Source organism: Notolepis coatsorum (assembly GCF_963971535.1).
Source record: "Notolepis coatsorum genome assembly, chromosome: 3".
NCBI lineage: Eukaryota > Metazoa > Chordata > Actinopteri > Aulopiformes > Paralepididae > Notolepis > Notolepis coatsorum.
In genome coordinates this window covers 45252810-45270753 of record NC_140167.1, presented here as the reverse complement: position 1 = coordinate 45270753, position 17944 = coordinate 45252810, and the positions used below count along the sequence as shown (strand labels likewise).

At 42.6% G+C, this 17944-nt stretch overlaps 1 protein-coding gene across 1 annotated transcript in view; it reads right to left on the bottom strand.

The window, feature by feature from the left end:
• Positions 1-17944, bottom strand: part of orc3 (origin recognition complex, subunit 3) — a 63004-nt gene that overhangs the window by 12107 nt on the left and 32953 nt on the right. The window contains exon 18 of the mRNA XM_084309628.1: positions 17553-17669. Coding sequence (XP_084165754.1) covers positions 17553-17669 — 117 coding nt within the window. The remainder of the gene's footprint in view (positions 1-17552; positions 17670-17944) is intronic.

The window sequence follows — 17944 nt, the reverse complement described above, 5'->3', positions numbered from 1 at the left end:
AATTACTTCCCAAAGGTCAGTGAATACCACGACCACAACACCAGAGGGAGCTCCACAAATCATGTGAAACCCAGATTCGGCTCAAACAAGGGACAAAACACGTTTTGCAATTATGCCACATCAATGTGGAACGCCCTACCCACAGCTGTAAAGGAATGTGAATCACTACCCACTTTCAAAACCACTCTCAAAGAGCACCTACGGGAGACTGCAATTCGAAACTGGCCCTGTAAATGTCCTAACCCAACCCCCTCCAATGTACAGTAAATGTCCTAACCCAATAATACACAAGACCCTCTTCTTGGGACCAAGTAAGGTTCCGTGGATAATCCAATGTACAGTTACCCCACCCCACCCACCTCCAATGTACAGTTTCCCCCCCCCACCCCACCTCCTCCAATGTAGTTTCTTCGTCAAATGTATATGCTCTCTTTTTTAGACTCTTTTTGTATCACAAACCGTACTGTATTTGTAAATCTGGTATGTCATACATGTATAGATGTAGCAGTACTGTCTATCTGTATGTCATATATGTTATGATGAATTGAAAATGGGGGACCCTGATGTAAACAAGACGAAAGTCTTTCTCTGGTCTGCATCCCCTTAACAATTGTGTGTATTGAGCCGTACTGTATTGTACCCATTCTGCAATCTGTTAATAAAGTTTTCAATCAACCAATCAATGCTGTGAGATTCTGGCACTACTGGGCTGATCTAAGATACTCTGCCTTCAGCCTTGTGTCTGTGATCGCAGCACGGCTGTGCCAAAATATCATCACATCCCACTGCCTCATCCATTATTGCACTGTTCATTCCGATCGTGCATTGTGATTGTCGGAGGCCAGAAACGGAGATATAAATTAACTGGTAACCTAGTAACAACTAATGTCACTGCAACATTTTTCATTTTTAGTTTGTTAGTAATAAAATAGTTAATTAAGTTTGCTATTATGAAAACTGTTAAAGCTGTTGTATAATGGCAATAATGAACTCATGGTCATGAAAAATCTCATCTTATAAAAACGAAACAGTTAATAAAGTTTGCCATTATTAAACCGTTAATAAAGCTGTTGTATAATGGCAATAATTAACTAAAGGTCATGCTAAATCTTATGTAAACAAATTAAATGTGTAGCTCAAATCAAGCAATCTGATTGGTTCATAGCCTTGGTATATCAGACCATACAGTATACCACGGCTATGATGTTTAATTCCTTTACACAATTCAGTATCACTACGCGTCTGAAAACAGCCAGCCACAACAGGTGTAAATTAGACAACTAGATAAATACCTAAGCTTTGTGTTAAACCTACCGTTACATCATATTCACTGTTTGAAAATCTTGTGCAAGACTGGTGACCATAATGCCCGTTAGTATAACATTAGCTTTCCGAAAAAGATGAGATGAATGCTTTGCACTGCATCGATCTGTGTTCCTTGGCAACCATTCTGCTATATGTCTGAAGAAATAAATTGTTTGGCGGAAGAAGGATTTTGTTATCAATAAATTATTGAATTTTCTTTTTGTCGCTGTGCGTTTATTACTACAACATACCACATCTTTTCTTTTAACAAATGTTTTTATTTTCCCTTTTTTAACATGAAACTAGACAAACAATACAGTAACAGTAATAATCAATGATAAATCACAGGACAATAACAGAAATAATAATGACAGTCCAGTAATTAAATAAAAATGAATGTAGATTAAAAGACATACAAATAATAAATACAATACATGTGCTCTTGCTCGCTCTTTCCTTCCCCTTCCCTCCCCCCCCCCCCCCCCCCCTCAGGACCCCCACTTGGACTATACATCCACTATTTCATTTAACATCAGAAAATTACAAGTTTATATGCTTCCCTTTATCTTCTCCACCACAGCTACCCAGACTGCTATGCTGGCTTCATTAACACCTCAAATTCGTGCAGTGGATATCTCTAGATAAATCACATCGAGATAGGTAAGAAGTTGAACCCATACCTTCCGGCACATTTTATCTGGTTGAATCCAGCATGACGCTATCAACTTTTTGGCAGCCGTAAGACCAGCCAAAATTAGTCTCTTTACATGTACAGAGGTCGATAACTGAGAAACATCATTCAACAACAATACAGAAGGCAGTGTAAGTATGGTCAGAGATACAAATTCTGATAATTGAGTGGTTACTTTTTCCCAGAAAATCTTAACAGGAGGGCATTCCCAAAACATATGCATATCTGTCCCCGACTAAGGATTTGGATGGTCGACTAGGATTGGCCAAAATGTGCCGTTAGTCGACTATAAAAATATAATTCTTGTTTCATATTTTTACATTTTTTTTCTTTATTTTTATTTTTTTTATCATTCCATTTGGACTGTGGGGGGTGCTTAATGTCTGAAGGAGTCGACTGGAGGCTTCTTGTCCTCTGCAAAAGCATGCAATTGGTCCACTGATGGATACATCTTGATATTTGTCTAGTCTAGTGTGTTCATTAGATGGGTGAAATCCTCTTTCAGTGCCTCTGTGCCTGTTTTCGTAGGCAGTTAGCCTCTGGTATGCGTGCCATTAGTGTTAGCCACGCTTCTATGCCTCTTCTTTTGGAAATAATGATAATTTTTTTTTATATATATATTTTTTTATATTCGACTAAGAGGTTGGCCAGTCGACTACGGCTCCTTTCGACCGATTAGTCGACTAATCGATTAATAGGGGTCAGCCCTAGCATATATGTACCAATAGCACCGTTTGAACACAAGGAGCATCGAGAGTCTTGTCTGAGACCCATTAGGTGCAAACGTCTAGGAGTCAGGTAAATCCTATGAATAAAATTAAGATTAATCTGTTGGTGATCTGGGTTGCGTGATGATAGCCGAACGTTTGCCCAGACTGCATCCCAATCAAAATCTACTTCCAAGTTTGGGATATCCTTCCTCCAAACCGAGTCTAGGGGAAGGATCTCATATGAGGACGTAAGTAAGTGGCGATAAAAGTCAGAGACGAAGCCTCTCGATGTCTCCTTGTCATAAAATAATGTGAAATCTGTGGTGCTCAAGTGGAATATTTAATGGGACTCCGTGAGCCCTCAAAGCTGCTCTTATTTGTAGATAGAAAAGATAAGTGGAACTGGTGAGGTTACATTTGTTGAATATATCTTGATAACTGCGGAAAACCATGGTCATCGAAGATATCCCCCAATGTGTGTATGCCTTTCTTTTCTCATCTAGGATATCTGATAGGTTGTTGTGCAATAAGGAGTAAATTGTTATTAAATAGGGGAGAATGCCTGTGCCATTTATGGTGGTTAGTACACTTTTTCTGTGTGTCACGCCATATCCGGATCACATGTGTAATAAGAGGGCCAAATCTCAAGTTGCATTGCTTAATTGATAAGTTGGTGTACATACCACATCTCAACATAAAAATCTATTTACATTTTCAAAAGGTGCAGTCCATAAATAAGATAAATATGCTAATAAAAATAATAATATGTTTGCTTATTTTACATTTCTATACCTATTTCAGTGTATTAAAATGACCATATCCTTATTTGGAGAAGTTATCTAGTAGCCTGTTTGACCATTTTCTTAAAGAAAGAGGTTCTGCACGAGAGGGGGCGGAGCTGAGCAATCATGGAGTAGACGTGTTTCACATGAGCTCCCTTCTACCGTGCTGAATATACGTTTCTCCCCATTAGTCTTTATTTTATTTTTATTTGTTTTTTATCTGTTTGCTAGGTCGTCGTGTTTAGTATACTGTCGTCGACTTTTTTTGACTTTCTGCGATGACGGGGGTGGAAACCAGAGCCATGAGCGCCCCATCCAGCAAACCACCACCACCGGGACTGGCTGCATCGTCGTCCGGTGTCGGGGAAATAAGCGAAGCTGTGCTCTTGGTCATGACCAAGCTACACGCAGACTCTGAGGCACGCGTCGCTGAAGCACAGAAGAAAGTGTTGGCGGATTTTTGTGTCAACCTCCGTCGTGAGATATCGGAAGAAATACGGCTGGCGGTGGTCCCGCTGACAGACAGGATGGAGTCGATTCACGCTGCCTCATCGGCTAATGCTAACGAATTAGCCATGCTAACGACGGAGGTATCATTACAGTGCGAGAGGATGGCGGGTCTCGAATCCGCCCTGCTGGCTAGGCAGGCTGAAGTCAACAAACTACAGTCGGCAATGGAGGAGATGCAGTCCCGGGATAGACGCCACAACGTCAGGATTGTTGGAGTACCGGAGACCAGCGGTGAAGGCCGTCTCTCTGAGACCATGCCCGAACTGCTGCAGAAAATACTAGGGACGGACGTCCTCCCTTCGCCTCCTGTCTGTGAGTCGGCCTACAGAGCGGGCAGGTTTTCTCCCGGCGTGAACAAAGAGCCGAGGCCCATCATAGTCAAGCTGAACAGGCTTCAGCAGAGAGAACTCCTCATGCGGTCGGCTCGTACCAGAAGGGGTAATCTGAGGCTTGGCGATCACAAAGTGGCCATTTTCGAGGACTTTACGCCGGAGGTTCAAGCACAGAGAGGCGAATACAAGGTGGTCCTGACTAAGCTATGGAAACTAGGCCTGAGGCCCACGTTATTCGCTCCCGCGAAATTATCTGTATTGGAGAAGGTCGATGGTCAGCGTTCATTTTGGTCGTTGGCTAAAGCGAAGGAATATCTCGCGGGGATACCCGAGACTGTTGCTTGATATCTATGCCGGGTGAGTGACTTGGCGGTGTGGGCCTATATTCATTGATTAGGCCGACTATTCACAAATACTTGCTGTCATGCCCAGACATGCTAACTGCCCACTGCCCATCCAACTAGCGGGGCTTCCCAATGACTTCTGTTACTTGCTAAAGCTGACCTCATGGTCGTACTTGTGTATCGCCTCTTTGGAAGCTAACGAGCTAGCTGAACAATGTACATAATAGGCTAACGTGCTATCCGGATTCATCATTAGCTTACGCGCTAGCCTCGGGCTAGCTAAGCGGGCTTCGTCTATCGTCTGCGCTGAGACATTCGAGACCCGTTAATGGTTACGTATTTTGGTTGCTGTTGCTGTTCAAAGTGACATTGGTTTGCACAATTCAAGAGTGATCGGGTCCTTAACTAACTTCTGGTATGCTTTTATTTTTATATCCAGGTTGTTTTGAACTTTGGGATCCAATAGTAGAAGCCAAGGTCGGTTGAATATGCATACACAATATATGATAACAGGTTGGGTCGGGTATGGCTTGCACTTTATGGCTATATGGTTATATGGCTTGCACTTTAGCCATAACCCTCTTTTCCTTTTTTTTCTTATTGTCGCTGTTTTTATGTCATCTGTATGCACGATTTAAATGTGATCCGATTCTACCTTGGACTAACTGCTGATATGCCTTAATTTTGTTTTGAATTTTCCGTGATCCATTTGTGCTATAACGTTGCGACATTAATATGCAGACTCCAAGGTAGATGGTTACAGGGTTGATGTTGAGTAATTATATAATAATGGCTAATTTTTCCATTATAGCTGTCATGTTAGGGCCAAGGCTCACGTTGGCTCTCGACCGAATATACATAAAATATGTGATAACAGGCTGGCTTAGGTTTAGCTCTGCTTGCACTTTAGCCATAACCCTCTTTTTCCTTTTCCTATTATTGTCGCTGTTTTAATGGCATTTGAATGAGCAATTTAACTGTGATTCGATCCTACCTTAGACTAACTGCTGATATGCCTTGATTTTGTTTTGAATTTTCCCTTATCCATTTATACTATAACGTTGCAACATTAATATGCAGACTACGAGGTAGATGGTCACAGGGTTGATGTTGAGTAATTATATAATAATGGCTAATTTTTCCATTATAGCTGTCATGTTAGGGCCAAGGTTCACGTTGGCTCTCGAACGAATATACATAAATATGTGATAACAGGCTGGGTCAGGTTTAACTTTGCTTGCACTTTAGCCATAACCCTCTTTTTCCTTTTCCTATTATTGTCGATTCTTACATAGGTTATGTCATTTCAGCCGTTGTGCCTGATCAGAGGGACTGCTTCAGGGGTGCACTTTAACCATAACCCCTTTTTTCCCTTTCTTATTATTATCATTGTTTAATTGACATTGTTCACACAATTTTGCACAATTAACCTGTGACCCGATCCTGCCTTAGACTATCGGCTGGGATGCTTTCATTTAATTTTGTTTTGAATTTTCCTGTACCCATTTGGGCTATAACATTGCGACGTTGAAGCGCAGATTCGGAAATAGATGGTTGCAGGTTGATGTGAGTTATTATTTAATGGCTATTTTTACCATTATGGTTGTCTTATGTTGGGGCCAGGGCTCAGGTGGTTTTCGACCGATATCTTTATTGATTTTATTTTTATTATTATTTGTGTTTATTGGACTAGTGGGGGTTTACTCAGGGGTTTATCTAGAGGGGGGTTAGAGTGGGGAGCGTCTTATTGGATCCATGTCTCTAGTGGGAAGTGATAGGAAGATGACCATCCTCAGTGGATGGGGCATAGGGTGGGGATTGGAGAGTGGGTATAGGGGGGCTTATAATAGGACGGGTGGGTTAGGGTTTAGAGTAGAAGGAGGGGGGGTTGTAGCTGGGGTGGTATTTGTATGTGTTTTATGTACCGTTGTCTTATATGTGTGTAATTGTTCCTCCTCTGAACTCCTGGGATTGACCGTCTGGGCCCGCCTGGATCAGCGCCTCTGTACTCAGCCTGGCTGCACTGGTATGTTCTCTACGCATTTAGACGAGCTCGACCATGGCTAAATTGAATATTTTAATTTGGAACGCAGGAGGGCTTAACGCCCCACACAAGCGTGCCAGTGTCCTTTGGCTATTGAAGAGGAGAAATATTGACCTTGCTCTCCTTAGTGAGACGCATTTATTGGTAGGTGACGTGTCAAGACTGGCAAATCGGCAATATCACGTTATCTCCTCATCCTCAGCAGATGATAAGACGAAAGGAGTAGTCATAGTTACAAGACGTAACCTTGATATCAAAGTCTTGGATGTATGGTCGGACACGGAGGGAAGGATTACTATAGCAAAAGTTGAATTCTTGCATAGGAAGATGGCTATAATAGCATTGTATGCTCCTAACACATTTGATTCAGCGTTCTATAATACAATCACGAAGAATATGTTGGAACTTAATGGATACGCTCTCATTGTGGGTGGCGATTTTAATGCGTGCTGGGATGCGGAGATGGATAGGTCCGGGCCCTCTGAAACGAGCGACCAAAAACGGGCCTCTAAGGCCCTTAGGATGTGGGCCAAGGACACGGGGCTCACAGACCTTTGGCGCTTATCCAACCCCACCCTCAAAGATTACTCTCACCTGTCAGCCAGACACAAAAGCTTCTCTCGAATTGACTATGCATTCGCGTCCCCTAATATGTTTGATAGTTTCGATGTCTCATTGGTTCCCTTGGCTCTCTCAGACCACAAGGGGATTTTCCTTACGGCAACCTTTGGCAGGCTCTCCGCAAGAGCTCCCAGATGGCGTTTTAATTCGACCTTGCTAAAGAACGATGACTTCTGTTCTGAGTTCAGGAGTAAACTAGCTGAATTTTTGCAGATCAACGTTGGCACAGTAGAAGACCCTAGGGTCCTGTGGAACGCATTGAAAGGATTTGTCAGGGGTCATGTCACACTATTTGCCTCCAATTTGCGAAAATCCCGGTCAAAAAAGCTAGAAGGACTGGAATCATTATATGCGGACCTATACGCATCCTTGCAAACTAACTATAATGAACGACTAAACACACAACGTAAGATAGTCAAAAAAGAAATTAACTCCATACTTAAACAACAGTCTGAGTTCTTGATACATAGGACAAGACAAAATTACTATTTTCACGGCTCCAGACCTAGCCATCTATTGGCAATGAAAATACGCTCAAATGATCATTTCTCGGATATCCCCTCGATTAGGACGAGCCAGGGTGCAGTCACTACTGATTCGAAAAAGATCAATGACACTTTTAAAGAGTTTTACTCACAGTTATATAGCTCAGAGGGTAATCTTGATGACTCTAAATTTGAATCGTTCATTGGCGGGCTTGAGATACCCCACATTTCTGAGGAAGAGGCCAAGGAACTGGGGAGACCGATTACTCTCGTGGAATTGAGGGAGACGATTGTTGAAATGCAGAGGGGTAAGGCACCAGGCTGGGATGGTATTCCACCCGAAGTGTATTTAGCTTTCTGGGACCAACTGGGTCCATTGATGCTCGATATGATCACGCTATCGAACAAGGGGAGTTCTCAAGAGATGTCAATATGGCGTTGATTTCTTTACTTCTCAAGAAGGACAAAGATCCCAATGATTGTGGTAGCTATAGACCCTTGAGTCTTCTCGGGGCCGATTTAAAAGTGTTTGCCAAGGTGCTGGCCCGTCGCCTGCAGAGATTTATGTCTGTATTGGTACACTGCGATCAAACTGGTTTTATCCCGGGGTGTCTGGCTGCAGATAATCTTAGGAGGCTGTTGCATGTAATCGATAACAGTAAAGACAATACAACTCCATCCACAGTTCTGTCTTTGGATGCCATGAAGGCGTTTGACAGACTTGAGTGGTCATACCTGTGGAAGGTACTTGAGGTCATGGGTCTTGGGAAGAGTTTTATTCATATGATTAAAGTCCTGTATGCCTCGCCGTCTGCGATGATACTGACAGGCAAAAACTGTTCCACACTCTTTCCAGTCTCCAGATCTTCTAGACAGGGTTGTCCTCTGAGCCCGGGACTGTTCACACTTTCCCTCGAACCTTTGGCCCAATTTATTAGGCAATCGGAGGACATCGTCCCCATAATGGTCAATAATACTCCACACAAAATTGCTCTCTATGCGGATGACCTGCTGATTTTCATGGACGACCCCTCCCGGTCGGCCACAAAATTATTGAGGATAATCGACGACTTTGGTAAATTGTCAGGCTTTAAGATTAACTGGAACAAATCAGCCTGCCTACCTCTTAATGAACTGGCCATGGCGGTATGACTACCAGCTGATATCCCCATAGTAGAACATTTTAAATACTTGGGCATAGAGATATTCCCCACGCTGAACCAAACTACTAAGTACAACTTCACGGGTACTTATGATAAAATACACCAGGATCTAGACAGGTGGTCGTCCCTTCCTAACTCCTTATGAATGAATGAATGAATGAATGAAAACTTTATTAACAGATTGCAGAATGGGTACAGTGCAGTACAGCTCAATACATACAATTGTTAAGGGGATGCAGACCAGAGAAAGACTTTCGTCTTGTTTCCACCAGGGTCCCCCATTTCCATTTCATCGTAACATATATGACATACATGACATACAGATAGACAGTACTGCTACATCTATACATTTATGACATACCAGATTTGCAATTACAGTACTGTATTTGTGATACAAAAAGAGTCCAGAAAGAAAAGAGTATATACATTAGGCGTAGAAACTGTACATTGGATTGGGTAGGTGGGACTGTACATTGGAGGTGGTTGGGGGGGGGGGGGGGGTAGGAGTGGGGGGGGGGGGGGGGTGTTGGGTAGGAGTGGGGGGGGGGGGGGGGTTGGGTAGGAGGGGTGGGTGGGGGACACTGTATAACTGTACAAACAACACTGTACATTGGATTATGGGACTGTACATTGGACTGTACATTGGAGGTGGTTGGGTGGGTGGGGGGGGGGGTGGGTAGGAGGGGTGGGTGGGGGACACTGTACAACTGTACAAACAACACTGTACATTGGATTATTGACAAGACCATACTTGGTAATTTACTGTACATTGGCGGGGGTTGTGTTCGGACATTTACAGGGGCCAGTTTCTAGTTGCAGTCTCCCTTAGGTGTTTTTTGAGAGTGTTTTTGAAAGTGGGTAGTGATTCACATTCCTTTACAGCTTTGGGTAGGGCGTTCCACATTGATGTGGCATAATTGCGAAACGTGTTTAGTCCCTTGTTTGAGCCGAATCTGGGTTTAACATGATTTGTGGAGCTCCCTCTGGTGTTGTGATCGTGGTATTCACTGACCTTTGGGAAGTATTTAGTCATGTACATGGGTACCTTGGTCGTGTAGTGTATCTTGTAGACCAGGCCCATTGCAAGTTGCTGTACTCTGTCGTCTACTCTAAGCCATCCTAGGTTGTCAAAGTGGGCAGGGGTGAGGTGGGTTCTAGGAGTAAGGTCAAGCAGTAGTCTGACCAGTTTGTTTTGAGATGTTTGTAATTTTGTTTTTAGCGCCTTTGAGGTGCTTTGGTACCATGAGGTGCAAGCATAGTCGTAGTACCCTTGAATGAGTGCTCCTGCTAGAGTCTTCAGGGTATTCTTGTTTACCAGTGAGGAGATCCGGTACAAGAAACGAGTTCGTTGGTTGACTTTTTTTATTACATTGGATGCCATTTTGTCACAGGAAAGATTTGCCTCTAGGATGGAACCCAGGTAGGTAATATCTTCTTTCCTTGTGACAATATTGTCACCCACTGTAACTGAGAAGCCGTCGGTCTTGCTGAGTTTGTTATTTGAACCGAAGAGAATGGACTCTGTTTTGCCCATGTGTAATGATAGTTTGTTATCAGCGAGCCATATGCAGATTTTGCTTAGTTCTGAGCTGAGGGTTTTTTCAACCTGTAATTTGTTCTTGTCAGAGACCAGCAGGGCTGAGTCGTCCGCAAACAGGAACAAGTTGCAGTCACAAGCTGACGACATGTCATTTGCATAAATTAGGAACAGTAGCGGACCTAGTATGCTTCCTTGTGGAACACCACAGTTTACTGTGAGGGGGGGGGGTAGGGTACCGTTTACCTCCACCATCTGCTCTCTCCCCTCCAGGTAGGATTGCATCCAGCTCACTGATAGACTATCAAAACCAATTGCTTTTAGCTTGTCAATCAGAATGGTGTGATTGACAGTGTCGAAGGCCTTTTGTAGGTCCAGCATGACCATGCCGCAGTATTTGCCCGCGTCCACCTCTTGTTTGATGTGGTCGTTTAAATAGAGAAGGCATGTGTCAGTGGAGTGGGATGTTCTGAAGCCAGATTGGAATTCGTAGATTAGATTTTTTTCCGCAAGGTATTTTTCGACCTGTTCGTATACAATTTTTTCCATGACTTTCGAGATGGAGGTAAGGATAGAAACAGGGCGGTAGTTGCCTGGGTCTAATTTACTGCCTTTTTTGTGCAGAGGGGTCACTCTCGCAATTTTGAAGTCCTTGGGGACGTGTCCCTGTTTTATAGAGAGGTTTATTATGTGTGTGATGACTGGGGTGATGGCGGCTGCTGAGTCTCTGAGGAATTTGGAGGGGATGTTGTCATGGCCAGTGGCCTTGTTAGGTTGGAGGGCGCTCAGTTTTTTGAGTACCTCATCTGTTGTTACCATTTCCAGTTTGAAGTCGTCTTTGTGGACCCCTAGGTTTTTGTAGTAAGCTACTATGTGTTCTACCCCATAATGCCCTGAGTGGGAGGGTAGTTTGTTTACCAGTGTTGTGGCTATGTTTGTGAAGAAACTATTTAAGTAATTGGCTACATCCAGCTTTTCTGTGATGAGCGTGTTGTCCGTCTTTATGTTTATGTTTGAGAATCTGGTTTTAAGTTTTTTACTGCAGCCTAGTTGGTTATTGAGTAATTTCCAAAGTTCACGCGGTTTGTTTTTGTTTTCCTCGGTTTTGTCATTGATGAATTTTTTCTTTGCTGTTTTGATCATGGAGTTTACATCATTTCTTAGTCTGTTTCTTTGCAGTTTGAGTTCAGTCACGTGGGCTTGGAGTTCACTGCTCGTGCTTATGTTAAGCTTTGACTGACTTTTACGAAACTCAGAGCATTTTTTGTCTCTGGTTTTCATAGCGGTCAGTATTTCAGCGTGCATCCACGGCTCAGCGCGATTTTTTACCCTGGTGGTTCTTAGGGGGGCCATGTTGTTTAGTATCGTTGAAAATTTGGTTTTGAAGCCAAGCCATGTTTCTTCAACCAGTGTACCATTGAGCTCATCTGACCAGTCCAGACCCTCCAGTTCAAGGTTAAAGGCCTCGCTAGAGTAGGTTTTTAGGTCTCTAGATGTGACTGTTTTGTGACAGCCAGCCTTTTGTTTTAGCTTTTTGCGGGTACAGAATATCATATAATGATCACTTAACCCGCATGCTATAACCCCTTTATTGGCGATCTTGGACTTGTCAGAGGTCAGGATGAGGTCAATGGTAGTCTGAGTTGACTCACACACACGTGTGGGTTGTGTGATTAGTTGGCTGAGGCCGTGCAGATCACAAAACCTATTGTAGGATTTGAAGACGGGTGCATCTTTTTGTTGCATATCCGTGTTCCAATCCCCAATAAGAATCATTTCTGTATCCTCAACTCCAGCTAAGCACTCATCCAACACGTCATAAAAGCCATTTTGGTCTGGCGGTCTGTAAATTGTGCCGACTAGAACAGATTTAGCCCTTTCAAATAGAATTTCTACAAAAACAGTTTCAATAGCCTCATGATCTAGGTCTGTACGGTTAATAAATTTGGTGTCTTGATGGATGTACATACAGACACCTCCTCCATGCCTGTTCCTCAAAATGAACATCCTGCCTAGGATACATTTTATTAGCTCAATGCTCCCCCTGCCCCCTCCAATAGACCACTGGCGCAAGGTACAATCGATGGTGTCTAAGTTTATCTGGAATAACAAACGCCCGAGAATCAAAAGGGCTACTACTCAACGTAGAAAACAAGATGGGGGCCTCGCAATCCCTGATTTTAAGCTTTATTTCTGGTCCTTTTCACTGAGACCTCTGATGTGCTGGCTAGACCCTGTAGAGGCTGTATCGTGGCGCTCCTTAGAAGCGGCGGCGGTGTCTCCGCTAAGATTGCAGGATGTAGTGTACTCCACTGTCTCTATTTCGAAATGCCGGCTGAGGTATGGACCGATCATAACTCACGTGATCCAAACGTGGCGTAATGTACAGAGGTCGTGTGGGGTTAAATGCCCATGGCACCTGGACTCTCCAATTTTTAATAACCAGCAATTACTTGTTGGACACAAGCCGGTTAATATTCCTCAATGGCAAAGGAGGGGAGTGCATACTCTGGAGGATATTTATGATAAGAACGGCCTCCGTGCGTTTCAGGACTTAAGAGAATTTTATGATCTTCCCGGCGAGTCCTTCTTTCTTTACCTTCAACTAAGGTCAGCACTGAGGGCGCATGGCGTACCGTGGGCTCAGGCCTTGCAACCACACCCCTTCCTCAGGCTCATAGTGGACAGGACGACATCCAGAGGGTTTGTCTCCGACTTTTATACGCTCTTAATTCAATCCACGTATAAAAATGTATCATTGGATACAATCTGGCGTGTGGATATCCCGGAGTTGGACCCCGAGTTTGACTGGGATGATGTTTGGGCAAATGTGGCATTATCTTCCCGCAACCCCAATCACCAGCAAATTAATTTTAATTATATTCATAGGACCTATCTTACACCTAGGAAGCTATATGCTATGGGACTGATAACCGACTCTCGGTGCACTTTGTGCTCTCAAAAGGCCACTGGCACTTATATGCATATGTATTGGGATTGCCCACCAGTGGCCCGCTTCTGGAGGTCAATAACGGACAAACTTTCAGATCTGTGTGGCTTAACTATCCCATTCACAGCTGTTACGCTACTCCTGAACGATATAACGACACTACCCACGTCCGTACAACTGAAAAGGGTTGTCCTAGCGGGCGTCACAGCAGCGAAGAAGCTAATAGCAATGAGATGGAAGGAGCCTGAGAAGCTTACAATGATTAACTGGTCCCTAACTCTATTGGATGTGATTTATCTTGAGATATCCACGGCCCGGGTGATCGGGGTAGGGCAGCCTGGAATTGACCTGTGGTTCGCAGCAGCTGAGAAGGTAAAGACCGCAGTGTGCGGCTGAGCGGGGTTGGGGCGCTTGATCGGGGGGGTCCGGCGGTCTCTGGGGAGGGGGAGGAGGAAATGTCTTGTCTGTCTTGGTTTTTGTCTTGTCCTTCTTAACTTTGACTGGGGGGATTTTAGGGGGGGTTGGTATTTAGCTATTCTGCGCTATATGTCAATTCACATGCCATCTCCCCAAGGGACTAATATTGGCAGACTGATTGACCTGTCAACCAACTTGGAGGAAAAATTTCTTTCTTCTTTCACTTTACCTTCTGCGAGTTTGGCAGTCTTGAACATGTGTAAGGGACCTAGGCTATCTACAGTAAATCTGCGGCAACACTCTCATAAACAATCTTTTAAGTCACTCCACTTTGTAAAGGTGGGGAAAGGTTGCCATGTTTTGAAGACCCTTTTTGTTATTGAAGTAGCCATCTATATTTGATAGGTTGGACGCTGTTTCTTTTTCTTTTTGTCTTTATAATTTATTATTCTGTATTATTATTGTTTGTTATTCTCCTGTGAAGTTATGTTTTTTGTTACTGTGGTTATTGTGTTGTCCTGTTTCATGTAATTAAAAATAAAAAAATTTGATCAAAAAAAAAAGAAAGAGGTTCTGCACCTCCTTAATGGCAAGAGGCAGTTTATTCCACCATAGACTGAGTTTCTTCCCCTCAGCAGCTCGCCTGGGGTAAACGAGTCAGGTGTCCCCCCCCCCCCCCCATGGTGAGCTGCTAGGGCTGGACTTCTGGGCCCTCATGCATCAACGTGGACTTTGAACTTGACCTACTTCCACACGTAAGCACGGAATGTAGAACTAGCGTACGCACAGGGAAGTCGGCATTCATCACACGTGCGTACGCAGGCTCTATGGTCCTCCGTGTTGATGAATACCACTTTGTTCTACCGTCAATGCTCGTGCATGATTATCCATATATGGTCATGAAAATGAGGAAACACCCCCCATGGGATGTGAAATAATGGACCGACCCGAGCGGGACTCCGAGAAACTCCACGGAGAATTCACTGCTGTCGAACCAAGAAGACACTATCGCGTATTATGATTTATGGGATAAATAAAAGGCGGACTTGTAAACGGTGATGTCAGATATCAACGGCTCCCTAAAACCATTGCTGCAATTCTGCCTGGACAGCTCAAAATACTAATAAAGACCGTTCGTTGACCACTGTTTGGCGCTGGTTGTGTGTCATTATAACCGTGCTGTATGAATGCCTTTATTAGTTGTGTTCGATTGGCTATATGATTTTTAGAGGCATCTATTTGGCTAATAAAGACCGCGCTGGAATATGACTGCCTTTTCCCGTGTTGTTTGATTAATACCCACGGATTAAAGTTCTCCTCAATTTTATTCCAAATCGCGATGGATCTCCCGTCAATTTTCTACCTGCTGCATATGATTTCTAGAGGCATACTACAATCTATTTTGATGTCAGTATTGGGTAGCCTATATAAACAATATAATACGAGAGCATAGAACAATGAATCTCACTGCATGTATGATGTATCCTGCCTTTCAATACATGAACTTGAATCCCATCATATAGTCTGTCCACTATCTGCATGGTGTCATTGCAATGCGTTTTCTATTCTTTCTTGTACAGTAAAAAGGGGGAAGAACACTATATTCATATGACTTATTCTGCTTACAGCTTCGAAATTCCACTTGTTTCGTTTAACGTAAAGCCTTTTAAATATAATCAAAACGTTCCCGTGTTTCGGCGGTCTGTGCGCAAAATAATAACGAGTTGAGCTTTATGATTTATGATGAATTGAAAATGGGGGACCCTGATGTAAACAGGACGAAAGTTGGTCTGCATCCCCAATTAACTATTGTATGTACTGAGCTGTACTGTACTGTACCCATTCTGCAATCTGTTAATAAACTTTTCAATCAATCAATCAATCAAGCTACGCGGAGCGCAGTCAGTCAGTAGCCTACACCCCGTATATTCCGATAACGCTATATAAACCATGAATGAATGAATGAATGAAAACTTTATTAACAGATTGCAGAATGGGTACAGTACAGTACAGCTCAATACATACAATTGTTAAGGGGATGCAGACCAGAGAAAGACTTTCGTCTTGTTTACATCAGGGTCCCCCATTTTCAATTAATCGTAACATATATGACATGCTGCATTCATTCTGAGAGAAAGATCTATTATTCCAAATGCTATTTATAGGGTTTTGACCATAATTACACTACTGTTGCTATCTTACAATGAACTATAATGAACTACGGTTCATACAGAACATCCAGTGTTATTATGCACAGAAGCTCATTTCCTTGTTGTAATAATATATTCTACCACTGGGAGCTAGGTACGCCAGGTCTGAAATGTGCGTAGATGTACGCACGAAGTCAAGTTCAAATCGAAATTGATGAATCCCACTCTTTGCTTAGAAATGATCGTACGCACGGGTTACGCACAGATCTGTGCGTAGAACACGTTGATGCATGAGGGCCCTGGACTTGAACTTTGTGCTGCACTGTATCCATCTCCCCAACCACTGCACTTTACAGTCTTATTGTTGTCTCACTGTTCTGTCCTGTTTTGCACTTTATAATTATTTATTTACTGTTGTGTTGTTCTTAATTGTGATAAAAGCATGCACTGTAAATGTCGAATCACGTTCCATTTGGTGAATAAAGTAATCTGAATTCCATTCTGTAGCACCAGCATAGATAAAAGAAACCGTCCCCATCATAGTTTTGAACTGCACAGGTTTTCCACCGCAGCTGCGGTGTTGTGATTATGAACGTCTTCTACCTTCTTAAAGTAATTGTCAAGGTAAGGGGCTCCACCATTTATGATCCTGTGGACCATCTTAAGTTGGCGCTGCCGATAGAAATCAAATAATTGGAATATTTTTTCTCCAGACTCATCGGCCACAGGTAAGAGGAATCTAACATTAATTCCAGCTCGATTGTCCATTTATTTCATTGCAATCCATCTGATCAACGTATGATGTCGTACTAAAGAAAGCCGTTACTGACAATCAAGGAATCATAAATGACCCCCCCCCCCCCTTTCCTTCACGCATGATGGAGCATAATGTATACCGATCATATGCATTTAATATAGCGTGTATATGAACGAAACACCAATCGATTATGTATAATATGCATCGGGGCCTATAACTCGGGTTCTAGGAATTACTGCAGACCACTCTAAAAACATACCGGTACTTATATTCACGACGGTATTAACACGGCAATGTATGAATGGAAAAATATAACGTTCCCACATCGGGAACGATAGATACCCGATGTTGAACGGGCCATAGTAATGTCGATATAGCTATAATATTTAAAAAGTTATAGCCCTGCAAAGAAGGTGAGCGACTCCATAGGCTTACAGTGCTGGCAATGAGAGGTATAAGATGGTCAAACTGTGTGGCAGACATTGTGTTAAACGTGGACTCAAGACCTACCTTTTTAGAACGTTTTTATGTCTTATCATATGTTGTTCTGCTATGTGTTCTTCTTTTTTTATATATATCTATTTCTATTCTTTTAATTCTGTAGCACTGAGATTCTCAGGAATGTAGGGTGCGTTACAAATTAAATGTATTATTATTATTATTATTATTATTATTATTATTATTATTATTATTATTATTATTATTATTATCATTATGTATAATAATAACTCTAAACAAGTAAATAGAAACTCACCTCTAGCCAGTCGTAGAGGTTGATGAGCCTGCCACACTCAAGATGGAGCTTGTAGACGATGCAGATGTCCGGCGCAGCGTTGGAGACCGTCCCGTCCTCAGTCCTCAGGTTATCATTCTTTAAAACAAAAACAAGAAGGACTTCAAGTTTCAAGTTGTTTTATTTGTCACATATAAAGTACATGTACAGTAAAATCCTTGGTTCTGTATGAGCCCCTGAGAATGTGCAGTAAAAAAGTAAAAAGAATAATAAAGTCCCAACACTATACAAATATACAAACTAAAGTACAACCTAAAGTACAAATAAAAAAACAATCAGGTACAAAAATGCAAACTTGTTTTTTAAAATGCAAAAATGGATGTAGTGCAAATATTTTTGTAATAAATAGATAA